Source organism: Sturnira hondurensis, unplaced genomic scaffold, assembly GCF_014824575.4.
Source record: "Sturnira hondurensis isolate 20B ecotype Veracruz unplaced genomic scaffold, ASM1482457v3 Scaffold0020374, whole genome shotgun sequence".
In the NCBI taxonomy this organism is placed as follows: domain Eukaryota; kingdom Metazoa; phylum Chordata; class Mammalia; order Chiroptera; family Phyllostomidae; genus Sturnira; species Sturnira hondurensis.
The window spans coordinates 443,263-461,814 of NW_028093005.1; the positions used below are offsets into that span (position 1 = coordinate 443,263).

The 18,552-nt window shown below is 55.8% G+C and overlaps 1 protein-coding gene across 4 annotated transcripts in view; it reads right to left on the reverse strand.

Annotated features, from left to right (window-relative positions):
- The window catches only part of P2RX1 (purinergic receptor P2X 1), a 29,068-nt gene that overhangs the window by 9,150 nt on the left and 1,366 nt on the right, over nucleotides 1-18,552 (reverse strand). Inside the window, exons 2-12 of one of the 4 annotated variants that reach the window (XR_005064095.1) lie at nucleotides 10,120-10,267; nucleotides 9,753-9,824; nucleotides 9,222-9,291; nucleotides 8,890-8,986; nucleotides 8,491-8,571; nucleotides 8,114-8,255; nucleotides 6,169-6,296; nucleotides 5,636-5,726; nucleotides 5,143-5,208; nucleotides 4,703-4,804; nucleotides 4,470-4,591 (exon numbers count right to left, since the gene is read on the reverse strand). Coding sequence is in view for 2 of the 4 variants with exons in the window: in XM_037029568.1 (XP_036885463.1) it covers nucleotides 4,526-4,591; nucleotides 4,703-4,804; nucleotides 5,143-5,208; nucleotides 5,636-5,726; nucleotides 6,169-6,296; nucleotides 8,114-8,255; nucleotides 8,491-8,571; nucleotides 8,890-8,986; nucleotides 9,222-9,291; nucleotides 9,753-9,824; nucleotides 10,120-10,267 (1,063 nt within the window). In the remaining 2 variants the exon portion in view is untranslated. Of the gene's footprint in view, nucleotides 1-3,369; nucleotides 4,592-4,702; nucleotides 4,805-5,142; nucleotides 5,209-5,635; nucleotides 5,727-6,168; nucleotides 6,297-8,113; nucleotides 8,256-8,490; nucleotides 8,572-8,889; nucleotides 8,987-9,221; nucleotides 9,292-9,752; nucleotides 9,825-10,119; nucleotides 10,268-18,552 lie in introns of those variants that run through there. The other 3 variants (XR_005064094.1, XM_037029568.1, XM_037029569.1) reach the window with 3 other exon arrangements.

The following is an 18,552-nucleotide window of genomic DNA, read 5'->3' on the forward strand; positions in this document are numbered from 1 at the left end:
CCTCCCTCCCTGCCACTGCCCAATCAGAGCCCAGGATTCCCGCCTGGCTCCTAGAGGGGAGGGGTCGCGGCGGGCCATTGCCCCCGAGGGGCGTCTCCCACTGTTGTGGGGCCAGGCCTTCTACGCCCCTGTTGCCCCAAATCAGGCTGCCTGAAGTACCCAAAATTCCTCCAGGCTGCGGCTTGTGCTTCCTAGCAGAACCTGGAGGGCACGGTACTTCCCCCAGAAAATGCTTTGTCTCCTCCAGTTTCGGCCTGGCAGGCGCAAGAGCGCCCCTCCCGGGGACGGGGCGCGGGGCTGGGGCGGGGGGGTTGTTGAAGGCGAGGTGCGTACTAGCGCAGGGATAAGGCGAAATTGGCCACAGTGCGTGGGGTCAACGTGGAGTGACGGGAGAAAGGCCTTGAATGGCAGTCAAGAGTTTAGCCATCTGATGGGAGACAGAAGAGGGGAGACAGAAGAGGTTTTAGATTTGGGAAAGGGCTCCGTGAGCAGGCTGCAGGATGGCGTAGCTGAGGGAATGGAGGGGACCCTCGGGGCAGCCTGACCTTCACAGCGGCTACTTCTAGGGTCTCTTCCCCCCCACCCCCACCACTCTCCCCTAGTGAACTCACCAACTCTTGGTTCAGTTATGCTAAGTTCTCCACCTGTGAACCCTTTAGCATCTCACCCCACTACTTGCCTGAGACAGCCCCACACTCCCCCAAACCTGGCCTCCTGTGTTTCTGTCATAGTTTGGAGACAGAAACCTGGAAGTCACCATAGGCTACCCGCTTCCTGCCCCAACCAGTCTGTCGCCAAGCCCTGCCCATGCTGCCTCTTCAGTAGCCCTGGAATCCAGCCACATCTCTCTATCTCTCTGTACCCCCTTAACTCAGGCCACCATCTTCTTGCATCTGGATTGTCGCAGCAGCCTCCTTACTAGCCTCCCACGCCTATCCAATCTTACCACCCCACCCCAATAGCCTTTCTCCACCTGACAGCCAGATCAATCTTTCAGAAACACAAATTCAGCTAGTCAGCCTTGGTTAGGAATCTTCCATAGCTCACCAATATCCATCACTTCAGTCCTGCCCACCTGCTTGTCTAATTCATTTCAGGGCTTGGTTGAGTACCCCTCTGCCAGAACCCTTCCCTCTGACCTCCTCACTGCCCGGTGTGGGCCACCAGCCCCTCCTAGGGACTTCCTTGTAATGAGCCTCTGTTTATCTGCCTGATGTCCCTCTGGAGTGGGAGCTCCTTGAGGGCAGGGACTGTGCCTGATTCAACCAGTACTCAAAAGATGTTTGTCAAATGAATAACTAATTGGATGCGGCAATTAGGGGGTGGGATACGTGGGGTTGGAGTTCAGGAAAGAGGGCTGGGCTAGTGAGACAGTTTTGGAAGTTGTCAGAAAGGACCCACAGTTGTAAGTAGAGCCATGAGAAAGGGTGTGATAACTCAGAGCAAATAAAGCAGAGGCCAAGGACAGAACATTCACTTTTCAGGGGGAAAGGTTTCTGTACCAGTTTTGACTTAGGTAACAGAAGTTCCACGTAAGAGCCTCAGGGAAAACAGTCCTGGGCTGGGGTGTCAGTTATACGCCACAAAGACTTTCCAGATGTGGCTTTTTCCAACCACTGCTCCAGCAACCTCTGGGTGTATCACTTGTCCTTGTGGTTCAGGATGGTGGCAAGAGCTCCAGCCATCACACATGCATTCCGGGCAGTGGGATAAAGACAAGGATGAAGAAGAAGAGGGCAAAGGATCTGCACCAGCTGTCTTTTAAAGAAAGTCCCCAGAAGGTGTCACACAACACTTTCACATATATTTCATTAGCTAAAACTTAGTCACGTGACCAGACCCAGCTGCAAGAGGATGTTGGGAAATGCAGCTTTCCTTCTGGGCAGCCACACATCAGCCAAGAACCTAGGGTGGGTTGTATCACTATAGAGAGAATAGATGTCTGGGGGCAATTAGGTGACTCCACTAAGAAAGAGAGGATAGAGCACTGTGTGCCAGGCCCTGTGCTGGGCCCTTTTGTATTTTATCTTATCCCAGCCTGAGTAGATTATGATCTTTGTCTCACACAGAAGGCTGCTCGGAGTGTGCAGCAACTTGCCCAAGGACACACAGTGACCTGTGGCAGCCTGCACAGCAGGTTGGCTGGAAAATCAGGAGAGGGTGAGACCTAGAAGCTGCTGGAAGGAAATCTTTCAACAAGGGAGGGCTTGGTCAACAGTGTCAGAGGCTGACAGGCCAAGCAGGATACAGCTGAAGTGTCTACTTGGATTTGGCAACAAAGATGCCGCTGGTAACTTGGCAAGGGCATCTAGGAGAAGTGGGGGCGGGGGCTGGAGGCCAGCTGCAGAGGGTGGGACATGGAGGGAAATGGAGACTGGTCTTTCTGGAATGGTAGCAGGGAAGGGCCAGCAGACAGGGCTGCGGGGGAACTGGGCCAGGAGGAGGCACGAGAAGGGAGCAAATACAGGAGTGGGAGAGAAGAGAGGCCGCCTCTGCTGTGAGGTCTCTGGGTTGGGTTGAAGGATTGGATACAGAGGGGGAACCTGCTACTCGTTCAGGAGGAAAGGGGGCAGGAGGTGCAAAAGTGGGTAGGTCTGGAGAAGGAAGAGAGGGAAGAAGAGGGAGTTTCTGTCTGGTAAAATCTGAAGTGAGATTTTTGGCTGGGGGAGAAGGCAGAAGGCCAAGGGCCTGCTAGCCTGTGCTGTTCAATATGGTAGCCACTAGCCATGTGTGGTGATTTAAATTTATTAGAAGTGAATAAAATAAAACATTCCATCCCTTGGTTGTACCCACCACATTTTGAGTCCTCAGTGGCCACATGTGGTTAATGGCCATGATATCGGGCAGCACAGATGGAAACATTTTGTCACTGCTGCTGGGCGGCACTGGCCTAGACAGCATGGTGAGGGGGGTGTCCTGAGACCCTGCCTCACTGGAAGTCCAGACCAGCAGTTATGCCCATGGCCCAGTTTAGCAGGGCCACGGGCGTGACTGCAAAACCACCCTCAGCAGGGCCACTGAGAACCCTTCCACACTGTCTTCACCTAAGACCTTCCTCACCTCTTTTTTCATGAGGTTGCTGCTGAGGGTGGTTCTCTGTTGTTCCGGGCCCGGGCCTCCTACAGCACAGGCGGGGCTCGTGGTGGGAAGAGCTCTGATGTTCAGGGCTGTGACAGGACGTGGCCCATGGATAAATGTGCTCTAGCCCGCAGCACTGACCCTGCCGGACTCAACACAAAGTGTCAGCTCACCACCACCCACCAGCAGATCCCGAGGGACCTCAAAGATCACTCAGCTCAACTCCACAGTTCACAGGTGGCGACATGGAGTTTCAGAGAAGGCTGAGAAGAAAGCACAGAAGGCAGAGGCTTGTCCTTCTTCCTTTTATTGTACTTCACCCCTTGCTTTCCCCAGACCTTGTGTTCGGACACAGCCAGCCAGGTCTTGGGGGCTGGGGCTGGGCCACAGGCAGGGAGCCCAGGGTTTGGCTAAGGCCCCACCTGACCAGAGGTAGCTGAGTAAGGATTCATGGCTGAGGGGGCTGTCCTGGCCTGACGCACTTGGGGGAAAGCATTCCCATGGAGGTGACATGGTATGGACCCAATGTCTCTACCTGGGGGTGTAGGTGTGTTCAGATGGTTGTGCTGGCAGGGCCCGAGCTGTTCAAATACATAGTGTGGGTAGAAGGGGAATGTGCATTCAGGTGAGTGTGCACACGGGGCATGTGTGTGAAATGCTGTGTGGCTTGTGCGCACAACACATGTCTGCTCACTACCAGCACCTGCCAGGTGATGAGGGCCCAGGCTAAGTCTAATTCCTGACCAGGAACATTTTAAACGCAGGTCCTGAAACTGACCTGGGGAGTTTGCTGGCCTTGCAAATCATGTGGCCCGCCCTGGAGATTCTGGTTCAGGAGGTCTGGCCTGGGCCCAGGGGCCTGCACGGTTGACAGCTCCCCACAGAAACCCGAAGCCAGTAGGAAACAGGGCTCACAAAGAGCTTTCTAATAGAATTTTCTGTGGCCCTGGAAATGTTCCGTGCTGACTAATATATCAGCCCCCAGCCACGTGTGTCTACTTAGCAGTGAAATATGGCAAGTTTGAGGAACTGAAGTCTTTATTTTATTCACTTTTAATTAACTTAAATTTAAATAGTTACCTGTGGCTGGTGGCTGTCATATGGGACAGCACAGGTCTAGAGACACGAGGCAATGGGAGGGCTGAGGGCCCAGAGGGACAAGCACAAGGCTCCAGTTCAGGGGGAGGGGGGCCTCGGCCAGCACCGGCACCTCTCCACCAGGAGAGGCTGAGGCTGGGGTGAGGCTTCCTTGGCGAGGTGCAGGGTTGGAGCCAAAGCTCAGAATGGCGCGGGTCTCTCTCAGTGTCCACCCTGAGCTGCCGGCAAACTGGTATCTGCCTGGCTGAGAGGGCGGGAGAGCTGCTGAGGAAACCCCTCCACCCTGGCTGGACCCTTGCCAGGGCCCCGCCTGAAGCTGCATCCAGTCAGGAGTCAGCGGGGCTGGGGGTCAGGATGTCTTCATGTTCTCTTGCAGGACCAGGGTGGAGCTGGTGGCTGCAGGGTCACGCTCGCCCTGTGAGAGCATGAGGGGGAGAGGAGTCAGCCTGAGGGGAGCAGCAGACTTCCCACCGCAGACATAAGGGCCTGAGGCCTCTGAAGGGCCTGACTCCAGGACTTCTCCTACCGCCTCTGGCCCCATGTCCTCCGCATACTTGAACTTCTTCTGCTTGTAGTAGTGTCTCTTGGGCAGGATGTGGAGCAGCAGCAGGTCACAGAGAACCGTGGCCTGGGGGCAGAAGGTGGTGGCTGGAGCAGGGAATCCCTACTGAGTGTGGGGCCCTGGCTGAATCCTCCACTCTCCAGACCTCAGGGTGGGGGCGGGGACGGGACAAGGCCCTGCAGGCCCCTGGGGATGGAGACTCCCCCCCACCCCCATCTCTGTCCCGCCCCAGCTTTGGGCCTCAGCTCCCTCAGACACACTGTGGGTGGGTCCGGGGCACTGGGGTGGTCTCAGTGAGGGTAAAGACAACTACAGCCAAGTAATGGGCTAAAAGGCCGAAAGCTGCTACCAAGATGCAGAAGAGGAACTGACCGGCACAGTGACCCCCTACCCGCAGCACTTACCACCCCAAAGATGCCGATCCCAGAGCCGATGGTAGTCATTGTAGGGATGATGTCAAACTTCCCAGCCTGGCGAGGGACCCCAGGGAGAAAGGGGTTAACAGTCAGAAGGGGCCCTGTTAGAAAGGGCTTCCTCAGAAGCCTTAAGGCCAGGCGGGGGCGGGGCGGGGGGTGGGGCTCAGGGGCATCTCTTCCACTGCCAGCTGGCCCCACAGCCTGCTGCCCAGGTTCTGTCTCTACAGGTGACTCAGCTGCTGGTCAGGAGCCCTGGGTTTGACCTTGGCTCCGCCTGCCTGGACTTGGGGAGAGGGTGGGGGAGGTGTGGTCACAGGCTGGAAGGCCTGCCCTCAACAGCACCCAAGCCCAGGCATGTGTCATTAGGAGAACTGCTGAATGTAGACCACCCAACCTCCTGTCATCTGTAACCACAGACACCCCCCAGGCACTCACAGGACCTCAGAGCGTATCTCTGGCTGCCCCTCACATTGACCCTCACCTTGCCATCCACAAGGATGTCAAAGCGAATCCCAAACACCTTGAAGAGGTGCCGGCGGTTGGTCCCATTCTCCACGAAATGCTTGGCAAACCTTGGGGAAGGGGTGAGGTTGCAGGGGAGGGGACAGAGACACATCTCAGGGTGGGAGTTCCCAGAGCATCAGGGATGCAGGGGCCCTTACAAACCCGTGAGGACAGCCCCATGCCCCCAAATGTTGCACAGAGGGGGGACCACAGGCAGCACCCCAGGCCTCATCTCAGGAATGCTGTACGCAACCTTCACCCTGGCTGCTGATGTCGGCAATTTTCCCAGCCAGCCCCAGCCCAGTGGGCCTCAGGAGGACCAAGAACTAGGGACAGGGGCTCAGGCCTCCCAGGCTCTGCTCCCTGCTGGCTCCCTGCTTGGTCAATACCAGGAGAACAGGAGCTGCCCGGGTTCCTCTGCTCCCCTCCAAGACCCTCGCTTGACCCCACGGGTTCTGGGAATAGAAAAACCCACAGGACCACAAGGAAAGGTGGGGGCCTGGCAGGCACCTGAAGTTGAAGCCTTGAGACAGATTTTTCTCCTGATACAGCCCATGGAAGTCATAGACCGGTTTACAGTGTCGAATGTGCCAGTCCAGGTCGCAATTCCAGTCAATGGTGATTCCTATCACCCCACCCTGCCGGGAACACAGGCATATAAGATCTGGGGGTTCAGAAACTTAGTCCTCACCTGAGGGCACATTTTTTAAAATTGATTTTTAGGGAGGGAGGGAGGGAGAGAGAGAGAAACATTGATCAGTTGCCTCCCGTATGCACCCCGACGGGGGATAGAACCCACAACTTAAGTTTGTGCCCTGACCTGGGATCGAACCAGCAACCTTTGGTGCACGGGACAAGTCACTGGCCAGGGCAAGAAACTGCTGTCTCACAGCACGTGCCAGCAGTCTCTTGAAGAGGGAACATTTTTTTGTCTTGAGAAGAGATACTAAGAACTGGCTTCGGTGTCAGGTCCTGTTACCCTCTCTGGCCCCACCTCCCGCACACCCATCATACTCCAGCGTTCGGGCATTTTCTAGAACGTGCACCCAGGTTTTTCTCCTTCGGGGCCTATGCACATGAAGTTCCCCAGTTCCCCACAAGTCTGGCTCTTTCTCAGTCTTTGGTCATTCTCCCCTACGAGGCCTTCCCCGACCACCACCCCAGTCTAAAACATGTCCCTGTTATTTCCTCTCTGTTTCCTTCTGGAACATTGGTCACTTTTAATCATATATTTATTTTGTATGATTACTTACTAACACATTTCTTCTAAGACTGTAAGCTCCAGGAGGAGGGTGGGCTTGTCTGTCTCACTCACTGACTCCTGAGTTCCTAGTGCAAGTCACAATGTGGGAGGCAAGTGAGTCTGTAAAGACTTGGACTAGGAGGAGAAAACTTGAGGAAGAAAAAGCTCTTCCAGGCCAGGCAAGGACCAGGGACAGGTCTGGTGGGCTGAGAGCAGGAGAGATGGGAGGCGGCTGGAGCAGGGCAACTGGGAGCTGGGCAGCGAGGCAGGAGGCTGACACCTGCAGTGATGGTGGTGGGTGAGAAGTCCCTAGTGGGGCTGGCACGGAGACGTCAGGGACAGGCAGCTCTAACATTCAGCTCTCTGGTCCTGCGTGTTGCTACGGTGCAAACCCCTCCGGGGGTGGGCACACTAGGCCAGGAGCCAAGTTTGTTTACTTACTGTCTGTGGCTGCTTTTGCTCTCTACCAGCTGACTTAGGTAGTAGGAGCAGAGACCGTGTGGCCAGCAAAGCTGAAAACACTCTCTGGCCCTTTAAGGAAAAAAGTTAGCTGACTCCTTTCCTAGACAGTTGGTGCCATTTGTGTGTGTGTATGTGCGCGATGGAAAAGGGACTGATTCCCACCCCTGAATAGGTGATGCAGAAGCAGTATGCTAACAACCCCGTGGGGACACAGATGCAGGGCTGCTTCGTGCCAGGCGGTCCTGAAGTGCCATCACATCTGCAAACTCACTCCATCCTCGAGACAATACCACCAGCCTGGTACTATTATTGCCTCCACTTTGCAGGTGCAAAAGCTCAGACACACTGCAGGTAAAGGGCTTGTCTGGGGTCCCGCTGCTCTTTAGGGCCGGAACTGGTGTTTGAACTCAGACAAGACCCTGCTTCTCTCCAATCCCCAGGTGACTGTGTGGGTCTTGGCCTCTGGAATTCCCAGGATTTCTCAGGGCCATGGCCATGGGGTTCAAGCTGCTTTTTTCTAATATTTTAAAAACAGCAGGACCTCAGCAGACGTCCAGAGGACAACACCTGCTCACGTCCATTCATTTTGGGTACCTCCCCTGTGCCTGGCCCTGTCTCCCCAATATTAGAGGATAAATCTATTATACTCAGCTCACACCAGGGAGGCTGGAGGTGGGATTAACTGAGCCTGAAAAGCTTGTTGGCTAACGGTCCTGGGCCCCAGCCCTCCCCACTCTCCTGGCATAATACCTTCTCTGCCAGGGTGCTGAAAGTCTGTCCTGACTCTTGTGCCACATAGCCGAGATTGAAGACAGGGCACAACGGATGTGAGATCTTGTGATAGAGACATCTCTTCAGGTAGGTGGCATTCACCTCCTCCACCAGGTTGCGCCTGGGGAGCAGAGGACATTGGTGGCAGCAGTGCAGCGGCTGGGAGGGCGCCCATCCTGCCCCAAAGCTCCACGGGTCCCGCATGGGCTCCAGAAATGCTCCTTCCACAGCCCTTAGACACTGAGGGCAGCCCACCCCAGGGGCCAGCCTCCGGAGTGAATCGGCAAGGGGCCGTTGAGACCAGGGGGCACAGCCTCAGGGAGCCACCTGCAGATTTTCCCACTTTTCCCACGAACCTCTTGACCTCAAAGCGTGGGAAGCTGATGCTGTTCTTGATGAAGAGAGTGAAGTTCTCGGCCTCTCGGAGAAGGGCAGGGCTAAAAGAGACCACACTTACTCACCGCCCCCTCCCCAAGAGATCCCTGGGCCCACCAGAGCTTGGAATAGTGAGGGCGGGGAGGAGGGGAGAGCCTACAGGACCCTCAAAGCACACTTGGATGTGCTCTAGTGGTGGAGTCTCAGGACCCTTGACGAAGGGCCAGGAGAATCTTTGGCCAGGGCTGAACAGATGGGGAGAGGGTAGGGTTGGAAGAAGGGGGGCCTGATCCTTTCCAGGGAACATGTCCCCTCTGTCTGGGCTTGGGGAGTCTGATCCCAGCTCCCTGGAGTTACCGATCCCAGCTCCAAGGCGTTACCGTGGGATGTAATCATCCACTTCCACGGGGCACCAGCCGAAGATCTCACACGTCCGCACGGTGTCATTGAAGGCTACACACTTGCCTGTGCGGATGCCTGCGGCGAGGCAGAAACCCCTGGGTGCCTGCCCAAAGCTGAGCATGCAGAGGAGGCCTCCCATGCCCCTCCCCTAGAAATCCCCATTGATGAGGCACCCAAAAGCAGAAGCCTGAGGACAGGAATGTGGCTGGCTCTGGGACAGGGCAGGCCAAGGTCAGGGGAGAGGGCAGAAAGGACTTCCTGCAGGAGAAGGCCTGGGGCTGAAAGGGGCTGTGGAGGGGGCTGGCCTTACCTTGGGCCTTCCTTTCTGCTTTGCCTGGAGGGCAGCTACTGTCATCCTTGCACGTGCCCCCTTCCGGATGCTGGGGGAGGGGAGAGCTGCTGGCCCCAGGCCCACTGGCTGGGGTGCTGAGAAAAGCCCCTCGCACCCCCAGGGCCCTAGGGCGGGCCTGAGGCAGAGTCTCAGATGCCCTTGGGGTGGCCATTACTCAAGGCCTCCTTCCCCCAGTGCCCTCCTAAGACCCTTCCGGGCTCATGCCCAGCTGTCCCATTGCTGGTGTCAGCTGGCAGGGGGTGGGAAGGTTGGGGCTTGTAGGTTGGGTGGCCATGGAGGTTCAGCATCCTGCTTGGCATGCAGCTGGATGGGAAGCCTCAGTACTGTGAACGGTAGCCTGTTACTTTGTGCAAATCCATGCCTGAAATTCTACCCCCGGGGCCCCAAGGGAAGCCTATCCAGCTTCACATCCAGGGCTCAAGGGGACCTCCTCTGCCATGTCATTTTTCCCTTTGGGTCGAAGAAGGAGGGATGGGCAGCAGTCCTCACCTCTGCACAGTAGCCTTGGGCCTGATGGGGGGTGATGATGAAATTGGTCATGACCACGAAGGAGCTGTCCCCCTATAAGTGAGGGGCAGGGCTGTGAGCTGGGAGAATAGCCCAAGAACCCAAGCCCACAGAACCCGTAGCCCAGAAGCTTGCAGAACCCACACAACACACAGCATGATACTCCATACCCCAGGGTGTCAAAGTGGGGTGATGTCAGCAGACTGCTTCTGCCCTTCTTTCACAGCTAGGGAAACTGAATCCCAGAGAGAGGCTAGAGCTGACTGGTCCCACACGGAGGTGGGACAGAGCCCAACCTAGCTCTGAGCCAAGACTTGTGGGTAGAAGGGGTAGCCCTGAGTCAGCTCACCTGGGCTGGGAAGACATAGTCAGCCACGTCCCAGACCTGGGGGCCCACTTCTGGGAGATGCGTCACAGTCAGACCCTTGAGTTTCACTGACACGCTGCTGATGAGGCCACTTGAGGTCTGGTAGCCCTTCTCGTAGACAAAGACCCACCTGCAGAGAGTTGGGGAAGGGGTCAACCGAGGATGGCACGTGTGCACAGGGGCCACTGCCCTTTCTGGGCCAGCTGGACCGGCCAAGTCCTGTTGCTTTCCCTCCCCAGATACATTTCTGAGTCACTCTCAGCTCCTGACTCGACATCTGGCCTCCCCCCGCCCCTGCCCCCACTGCCCACTGCTTGCAGCTCTTCTATTCTTTTTTGAAAATGCTCACTCCCGGGGAGGAGACCCACTGAAGGACTCTTTCAGATCCTTTTCCAAGAGCAGGATGTGCTGGTGCCGGAAGGCCAAGCTTTTTGAACCCCAATCCTCCTTTGGAGAGGACTCCTTCCTGAGGTCGTGCCGCTGAGAAGTGGCAGAGCGTGACGGCTGGAAGCCTGGGAGCATCTGGCCCCGAGCTGAGGCCCTTGGGGAAGTGGCTCCAGCTGGAGGCCTCCCAGCTTTCTTGGAGAATTCTTGCCTTCTCTTCCCAGCATCAAGAACCCCTATTCTTTGGGTTTTCCACTTTCAATCTGGGAGGTTCAGCAGGGCCCACCTCCCACCTAGCCCCAGGGGTAGGCAAATGATCAAGGCCTTCCAATCAATGTCCTATCACCCTAGCAACAGTGATGGGTCTCAGCATGGACACTTGACCCCGGAGTTTCAGCAGTGAGACCAGGATTTTCTTCGGAATTAATGAAAAGAGACGTCCTGCCTGCTGGGTGGCTAGCAAAGGGGCTGCAAGACCAAAAAGTACGGTTAATTATCGTTGCTACCTCATGGAGCAGGCTTGAGAATGAAGCCAACCTGGAGGAAAGCCAGGCCAGGAAATGGGGAGGGACAGACCCCTACAATGTTGGTTTAGCACCTGGAACCAGCCATCGCTAAAGCACGAAACTTCTGCTTCTGGACTTCCCAGTTACACGAGCTAATAAAGCCCCTTCTTTTATTTAAGCCCATTTGGCTTTGCTTTCTGTCGCTTACAGCTTAGAGTCCTGGAAACACTTCTCTCCTGAGTGCGGTTATCCTCCTTGCACAGCTCTGTGCACCTGTGTGTCCGGGGTGCCTGTCAGGGTGAGCAGCTGTGCATTTCCGGGGCAAATCTGTGGGCGCACCTATGCGCAGGCTTGACCGTGCGCAGGCGTGTTTATGCCTCCTTCTCCCCTTTCTCCACCCTCAGTTCACCTGACCAAGTAGAGATTGAAGGCCCTCCCCTGTGGCTGAGAGCTCGAGCCTGCCCCAGAATTCTCCAGGCTGCTTCGTCTGTCCAGCTCTCTAGGGGTTGTCTGCCAGATCCAGGCCCCAAGAAGGCAGCCCACCAACGTCCTCCTCTCACCTCCCATAGTCCACTCCTCTTTCTTTAAGGGGCTCCTCCACCCTCACCCTGCCTGGCCACCCCCACCAGCAAGTCTAAGCGTGGTCACTGCTGCCCCCTGCAGGTCCCAGATGGCAACAGGTGAGACAGGACAAAGGCTGCCATTTCTCAGTATCCTGACCCTGTCTTACTGCCTCCAACCCCGTGAGGGAGAGTGGGCATCACCTAACCCCCCACCAGGCTTGGGTTCCTTCCTCCAGGATGGCCTGTGGCTTCAAGCCCAAGCTCACAGGAGCTGTTGGGATGGCTGTGGGAGCTGCTTCATATTCTGAAGCCCCTGCAGGGGAGGTCACTGGCCCCTCTCAGCACACCTGACCCCCAGTGTCTGGTAGCACTTCTCTCTCTGCCCAATGCCAACCCCTCACGAGATAGATCAGAAAACCGGGGCCTGGGAAGGATCTCTCCAGAGTCAGAGGTTGACCCCAGGCTTAGGGTCCCCCGCCCAGGACTCTGGCCCCCTCCACCGAGCATCGGCATGGCTGCCTGGTGCCGAATTGGAGGGGAGTAGTCGGTGGGGAGGAAGCAGAGGCTGTGTGCTGGGCCTGGTGCAGCCGCTCTTGGTTTCCTGCCCTGGGGGGGCCTGTCAGTCCTGGGAGATCGATGAGAAAAATCAAACCTGGCATGGATGTCCTTAGTTCTGATGATAGTAGAATGACCATGGTGCCATCTCCCCTCCTCCAAAGCCCTGACCCAGCTCGCTGTCACCACTCTGGGAGGCCACCATGGAGACCGACCTAATGCCCAACGCATTTTTGAAAGTCCCTCCCCTTCCAGAAATTCTCTTCCCTATTCTTTCTTTCCCAGCAGAGCCCTCTCCTGAGTCACCCTTCTCCAGCAGCCCCTCATGGAAGAGCCAAGGGTCGGCCTCTGGCGGCATAGAGGCCAAGGCTCCGGGAGCAGGCCTGCCGCTCACCAGCGGCCTGGCTTCCGGCTAAAAGACTGACCTCTCTGTGCCCTGGCTTCCTCAGCAAAACAGGTGCTGACGTCTGCCACGGAGACACTGTTCATTCAACAGATGTGAGCGAGGCCCCGCCAGGCTTGGGCAGCTGGCTGGGCCCGGGAGGGACAAAATTCTAAGTGGTCGTTGGGTGGTGTTCCTGTGAGTTCTCTTTAAAGAAGGTAGCAGGCATAGGCACATAAAAATAGTCCTCCTATTTCCACTGTCTCTGCTCTTCCTTCACAGCTTCTGTTCGCGCCATCTCCCCATCACCCTGGCCTCCCTCCGCGGCCCAGGCAGAAACCCCTTCCATGTCGCAGACACGTCGTGTCCCTGGGTTTCCGTCTCCACTTTTTATTCTCTCTCGAAATTCAGTTCCACAGATTCATTTCGTCATCAACAAACACTTACTTATCGAGCCTCTATTATGTGTCAAGCACTGTTCTAGGCATTAAGAATACAGAAGTAGCCCTGGCTGGTGTGATTCGATGGATTGAGTGACGACCCGTGAACTGTAAGGTCACTGGTTCAATTCCCAATCAGGCCACGTGCCTGGGTTGAGACCAGGTCCCTGGATGGGGGTGCGTGAGAGGCAGCCAACGGATGTATCTCCCTCACACCTATGTTTCTCTCCCACTCTTTCTCCTTCCCTCCCCTCTCTCTAAAAATAAATAAATAACATCTTTAAGAAAATAAAATTAAAATACAGAAGTAAACAAAGCAACCCAAAGGACTACAGTCAAGGAACTTACAGTTTGTAAATGTCCTGCTGGACACGCATTCCTTCCCCCTGCCCTGGGCCCCGCCCCCACAGGAACCTCACACTTAAGGTGACCCTTTGGAAAAAGTCTGGCAGCTCCTCAAAAAGTTAACTGTGGAATTGCCACCTGACGCAGCAATTCCACTCATAGCTATGTACCCAAGAGACCCGAAACCATGTCCACGCGAAAACTTGTACACGAATGTTCACAGCAACATTATTCATGAGAATGAAACTGCAAACAGCCCGACGTCCACCACCCGGAGTGTGGAAGAACAAACACCGTGCACCTGTCCCCACAGGGGACGCTCTTCTGCCAGGAAAAGGAGGATGGCGCTGACACGCTACCACACAGAGGGCCCCGACGAGCAGCAGGCCAAGTGCAAAACACCAGACTCAAAGGACCGCACACGGGATGATTTTGTTTCCATGAAACGTCCAGAATAGGCGGAGTGGAGAGTGGGGGCAGGGGGTGGAGGGGGATCGCTGCAGGGCGCGAGGTGGGGCTTTGTTTGTGTTGTGTCTGGAATTAGTGGGGATGGTTGCACAAATCTGTGATTAGACTAAAACTCACCAAATTGTATGTTTTAAAAGGGCGAATATCATGGCAGGTGAATTATATCTCAACCCCAAAATTCAGTGGAACCAACCTAATGCCTCCTCTGCCTACAGAACTTGCCCCTCTGGGGCCCGCACCTTGGAAGATGGCACCAGGCCTACCCATCCCCAGGCTCAGAATCCGACACCACGCTCACGGCCTCCACGTGCTTCCTGCCCGCAGTCTTCGGGCTCCTCCATCTTTCCTGTCCTCCCTGGCCTTCCTCTGCAGACCCTGAGGGGTTGGCTGTGGGAGGCTGAGGGGAGCTGGGGCACGTGCTGGGGCAGCTCCAGCATAGGGCTGGTGGGACACAGCGTGTAACACAGGTCACAGGCAGGAGGTGGCCAGACCTGGCATGTGCTGAGGGGCAGAGCAGACTTGGGAGGCCAAAGCCAGACTCAGTCCAGGAAAGGACTGAGTTCAGAGCTGGGGGTGCAGAGGTTAATCATCATGCAGTCTACAGACAAGTGAGGATGACAATTTGTGTCTTTACATTTTTTAATAAGTTGCCAACCTCTAAAAACCAAGATGTTTCTCTCACCCGTGAATTCCAGTTTCCTACTGATCTTAAGAGGTCAGCAGCCCTGGCCATGCTGGGCGCGTGCGCACAGGCACCTGCAGCCGTGATGGGCGGAAGTTGAGCAGTGGCCGCCCCTGGTGCTGGGACGAAAACCTGTGTCTTCCCCACCCACTGCTTCCACCTGGACCTCGTCTTCTCCTCTATCACTGCTGCCTCTTCATAGCTATTCTCTGGCCTCTATCCCCAAAAGCACCTACCTGCCCCAGGCTGTCCCCTGCCAGACACCCTTCTGTGGCTCCCACCACCTGCAGGAGAAGGCCCACGTCCCTCGGGCCAGAGCTCAGAAGCCTGAGCCAATCCCCCTGCTCACCCCTGCCCCTCCTCTCCCTTCGCTCCCTTCAGGACACTTTTATTGTCCCTTTCCTGCCCCAGGACCTCTTCTTTTTTTTTTTTAATTAAAAATTATATTTGTTTATTTTATTAGATTTTTATTTATTTACTTTTACAGAGGGGAAGGGAAGGAGAAAGTGTGGGAGAGAAACATCAACATGTGGTTGCCTCTCATGCACCCCCTATCAGGGACCTGGCCTGCAACCCAGGCATGTGCCCAGACTGGGAATCAAACTGGTGACCCTTTGGTTCACAGGCCAGCACCCAACCACTGAGCTACACCAGCCAGGGCTAAAAAAAATTGTTTATCCTCATCCAAGAATATTTTTTTATTGCTTTTAGAGAGAGAGAAAGGGCAATAGGAAGAGAGAGAGAAACATCAATGTGAGAGAGAATTATTGCCTACTGTACATGCCCTGACTGGGAATTGAACCTGCAACCTTTTGGTCACAGGATGACGCTCCAACCAATGGAGCCACACTGGCCAGGTCCTGCTCCAGGACCTTTGATCACACTCCACTTTCCAGCAGGACTGTTTGGACTGGGTGGGCATATGACCTGGCTCCACCTGGGCCAGTAAGAGCTGGACTCAGGACTTTTATTATTTTATTTATTTTTAGAAAGAGGGGAAGGGAGGGAGAAAGAGAGGAAGAGAAACATTGATGTGTGACAGAAACATCGATCAGTTGCCTCTCAAACATACCCCAACCTGGGGCTGAACCCACAACCCAGGCTTGTGCCCTGACTGGGAAAAGAACCGGTGACTCTTCGGTTTGCGGGATGACACCCAACCAACGGAGCCACACTGGTCAGGGCCAGACCCAGGACTGCCACTGGAACTCTAGAGAAGGAGATGCTCTTGTGCCCCCGGGGAGACTAAGCTGTGGGATGTCGGTTTCAAGTTGCTGGGAGCCATTTTGCCAGGATGAGGACAGAAAGCCTGCCTGAGAATCAGCTCCGCAGGAGGAAGGCAGAGCAGAGGAGAGCTTCACCGGAGAAGCCAAACGGGGCCAGCCAGGCTCCTTATCTCCTAGATGAGAGAGCTAGAACTCGCTCTTCCTGTGGCCCCATCAGGGAGGGTCCAGCCAGGCCTGAAGCCCACACTGATTTTTGAGTTACATAAATTGATCAATATCCCCACTCTTCCTTTCAAACACAGTTTGACCAGGTTTCTATCTCTAGGAACCAAAGGAGTTCTGGCTAATTCACCCTCACCTCTCTGCCTACCTTGTCCCCACCTCTGTGCCATGAAGCCCGACACAACACTAGACGTGGAAAAGATGCTGGAGAAGAAGTGCCTCCAGACACGGTTCTCCCAGCCATAATGTGCATCTGTTCTCACCCAGGGTCCATGTGGAGGTCTCGGAAGCACATGACTTCAAGAGCTCTAGGCTGGGGCTCAGGGAAGGGGTGAGGACTGAAGCGAGGAAAAGCCCCCAGGCCTTTGTTCAAGGTTGGTCCCACCACTGTGTCGCCTCCTCCGGGAGCCTTCCCAGGCTCCCCTCCCCAAGCAGCATTCACAAATCCCATCAGGACTCTCCCTTGTGCCACAGAAAGATCTTTGTCCTCCTCCGACCGGGCCAGCCCCAGGCAGGGACACGGCTCAGCATACCCTCTCTAGGCCTGCTAGATCATGGAGGAGACCTGCCGTCTGCACACCTCCAGTTATGGAGAGCTCATTACTGCCCAGGAGACAGCTCTAACTACAAATTAACCCCCATAATTGGAGCCAGAAACAGCCTTTGCTCAGCTGCTCCCTCCACTTGCCCTGGGCTCCCCGACCTGTGCGACGGGTAGAGAGCACAGCCTCCGTTCCCCTCCTTGGAATCTGTTCGGGTTCTCGGCATCTCAGCCTCTCCGCCTCTGTTTCAGTAACTCTCTCTCCATCCCAAAGTCTCTCTTTTCATCTGAGTGGCTGTGCTCCAATGTCTGTGTCCTTCTGTCCAGTTCTCTCTCTGTGGCTGCCCATCCCCCCACCCCCAGCTGTGCCCCTGTGTCTGGTGTCCATGAGTCTGGCATTTCTCCTACGCTCCCCCTGCAACACCAGACATTCTGACAGACAGGGGCCTTGGAAAGAGATGTGTGTGGGGGCATAATAATTAAAGAAAGGCGCCCTTCCTCGGGAAAGAGAAATTGTCGAGCCTCCATGCAATGTCTTCAGAATGGTTTCCCCCATCCCTACTCTGTGGAACAGCTGGGAAATGGAGAACTGAGAGAGCAAATTCAAATCCAGGCTGGTTTCTCTCCTCGGCTATACATTCCCAGCTGAATAGTCAGTGCAGCTGTGGTCAGTGGCCAGATGAGGGCGCCAGAGACAGAAGCAGTCACAGCCCAAGTAATAGCAGAGGGCTGGACTTGAGGGTGGGATTGAGGGATGTTGGAGGGACCTGGCCTTCCTCGATTTGCTATATGAAGTAGGGGGTCAGTTCCCCTCCCTGAGAAGGTTTCCCTTCCAGGATATCCAGGCCAACTTTGGAGCCACACAGTCGGATTCAAACCCTGGTTCAGCCTCTCCCTAGCTGTGAGATCTTGGCAGAATCACTCAGTGTCTCTGAGCCTCACTCATGCTGAGAAGGCCACATCGATTTGGAAACTGAGTAGGCTGTTTGGGATGGAGGAAGAAGAGGGGGAAGGGGAAGAGGAAGGTGATGAGGTCCCCGTCACTGGAGGTATGTGTTCAGGAGTGAATGGCGGCTGGGGCATGTGCTGTAACAGGGGTGGGGTGGGAGGCTGTTCCCTTCCCTCTGACAGTCTCTGACCAACACACAGGAGGGCCCTGGAGCCGCTCCCAGTGCCGACCGGAAAGCCGACATGGAGCCTCAGGGCCACAGTGAGGACAACATCGCCCGGCCTCTGGGAGAGGGGCAGGCGGGCAGCTGCTTTCTCCCCTGGACGGTCAGAAGTATGGCTAATGGTGGGTTTCCCGGCCTGTCCTGTGCCAGGCATCACACTGGCAGTGCCCCATTAGAAGGGGGCTCCTGGGAGGTGAGAAAGGAGAAGGCAGAGATGAGCCCCGGGGGTCAGGAGGCCTCTGCTCTAACCAGGACTTTTAGCCGACTTGCCAAGTGACCTGAAAACCTCCACCCTGATCCTCTGTGAGCCTCAATTTCCCTCACAAGCTCAAATGACGTTGCAGGTGTCAGACTGGCTTGTGAACAAGAGGGAGACAGAGGCTGGAAGACGCTGTTTACCCGGCCCTGGCTCCACTCATCCGGCTCTTCGGCAAATCAGGGACCCGCTGCTTTGGGCATAGAGCAGGCTGCTTTGGATGCCGAAGCCCTGGGGGACCCAGGACTCTGCCAAGCCTGCCCGAGGTCCAGTCTGCTGTCCTGGTTTGATCCCACAACAAAATTGGGGACATGGAGGCCAGAGGGGTCTACACCCACTGGGCACGCACCCAGACACATGGGGGCACATGTACCTGCACCGAGCTCTGGGTGTGACACCACACATATGTGTGCTCACACAAGCACACGTGTGCAAGCCCCTTGGCTCCCAGGACAGCCAGACTGACTTAAGGAGAATGGCTTTGGCACAGTCCTTAGGGCACCCAGACCACAGAGGAGTGTCACCTTGCCTCTGTCCCTATACTCCCGGGACAATGGGACCGGCCCCAGGGAGCCCAGAAAGGAGCTGCCATTCCCGAGACCAGAATGCCCTGTAGCCTTTGCCTCTGTCCCCGTTAGGGCACCAGATGTTTCAAACGTGAGGGTCTCTCTGC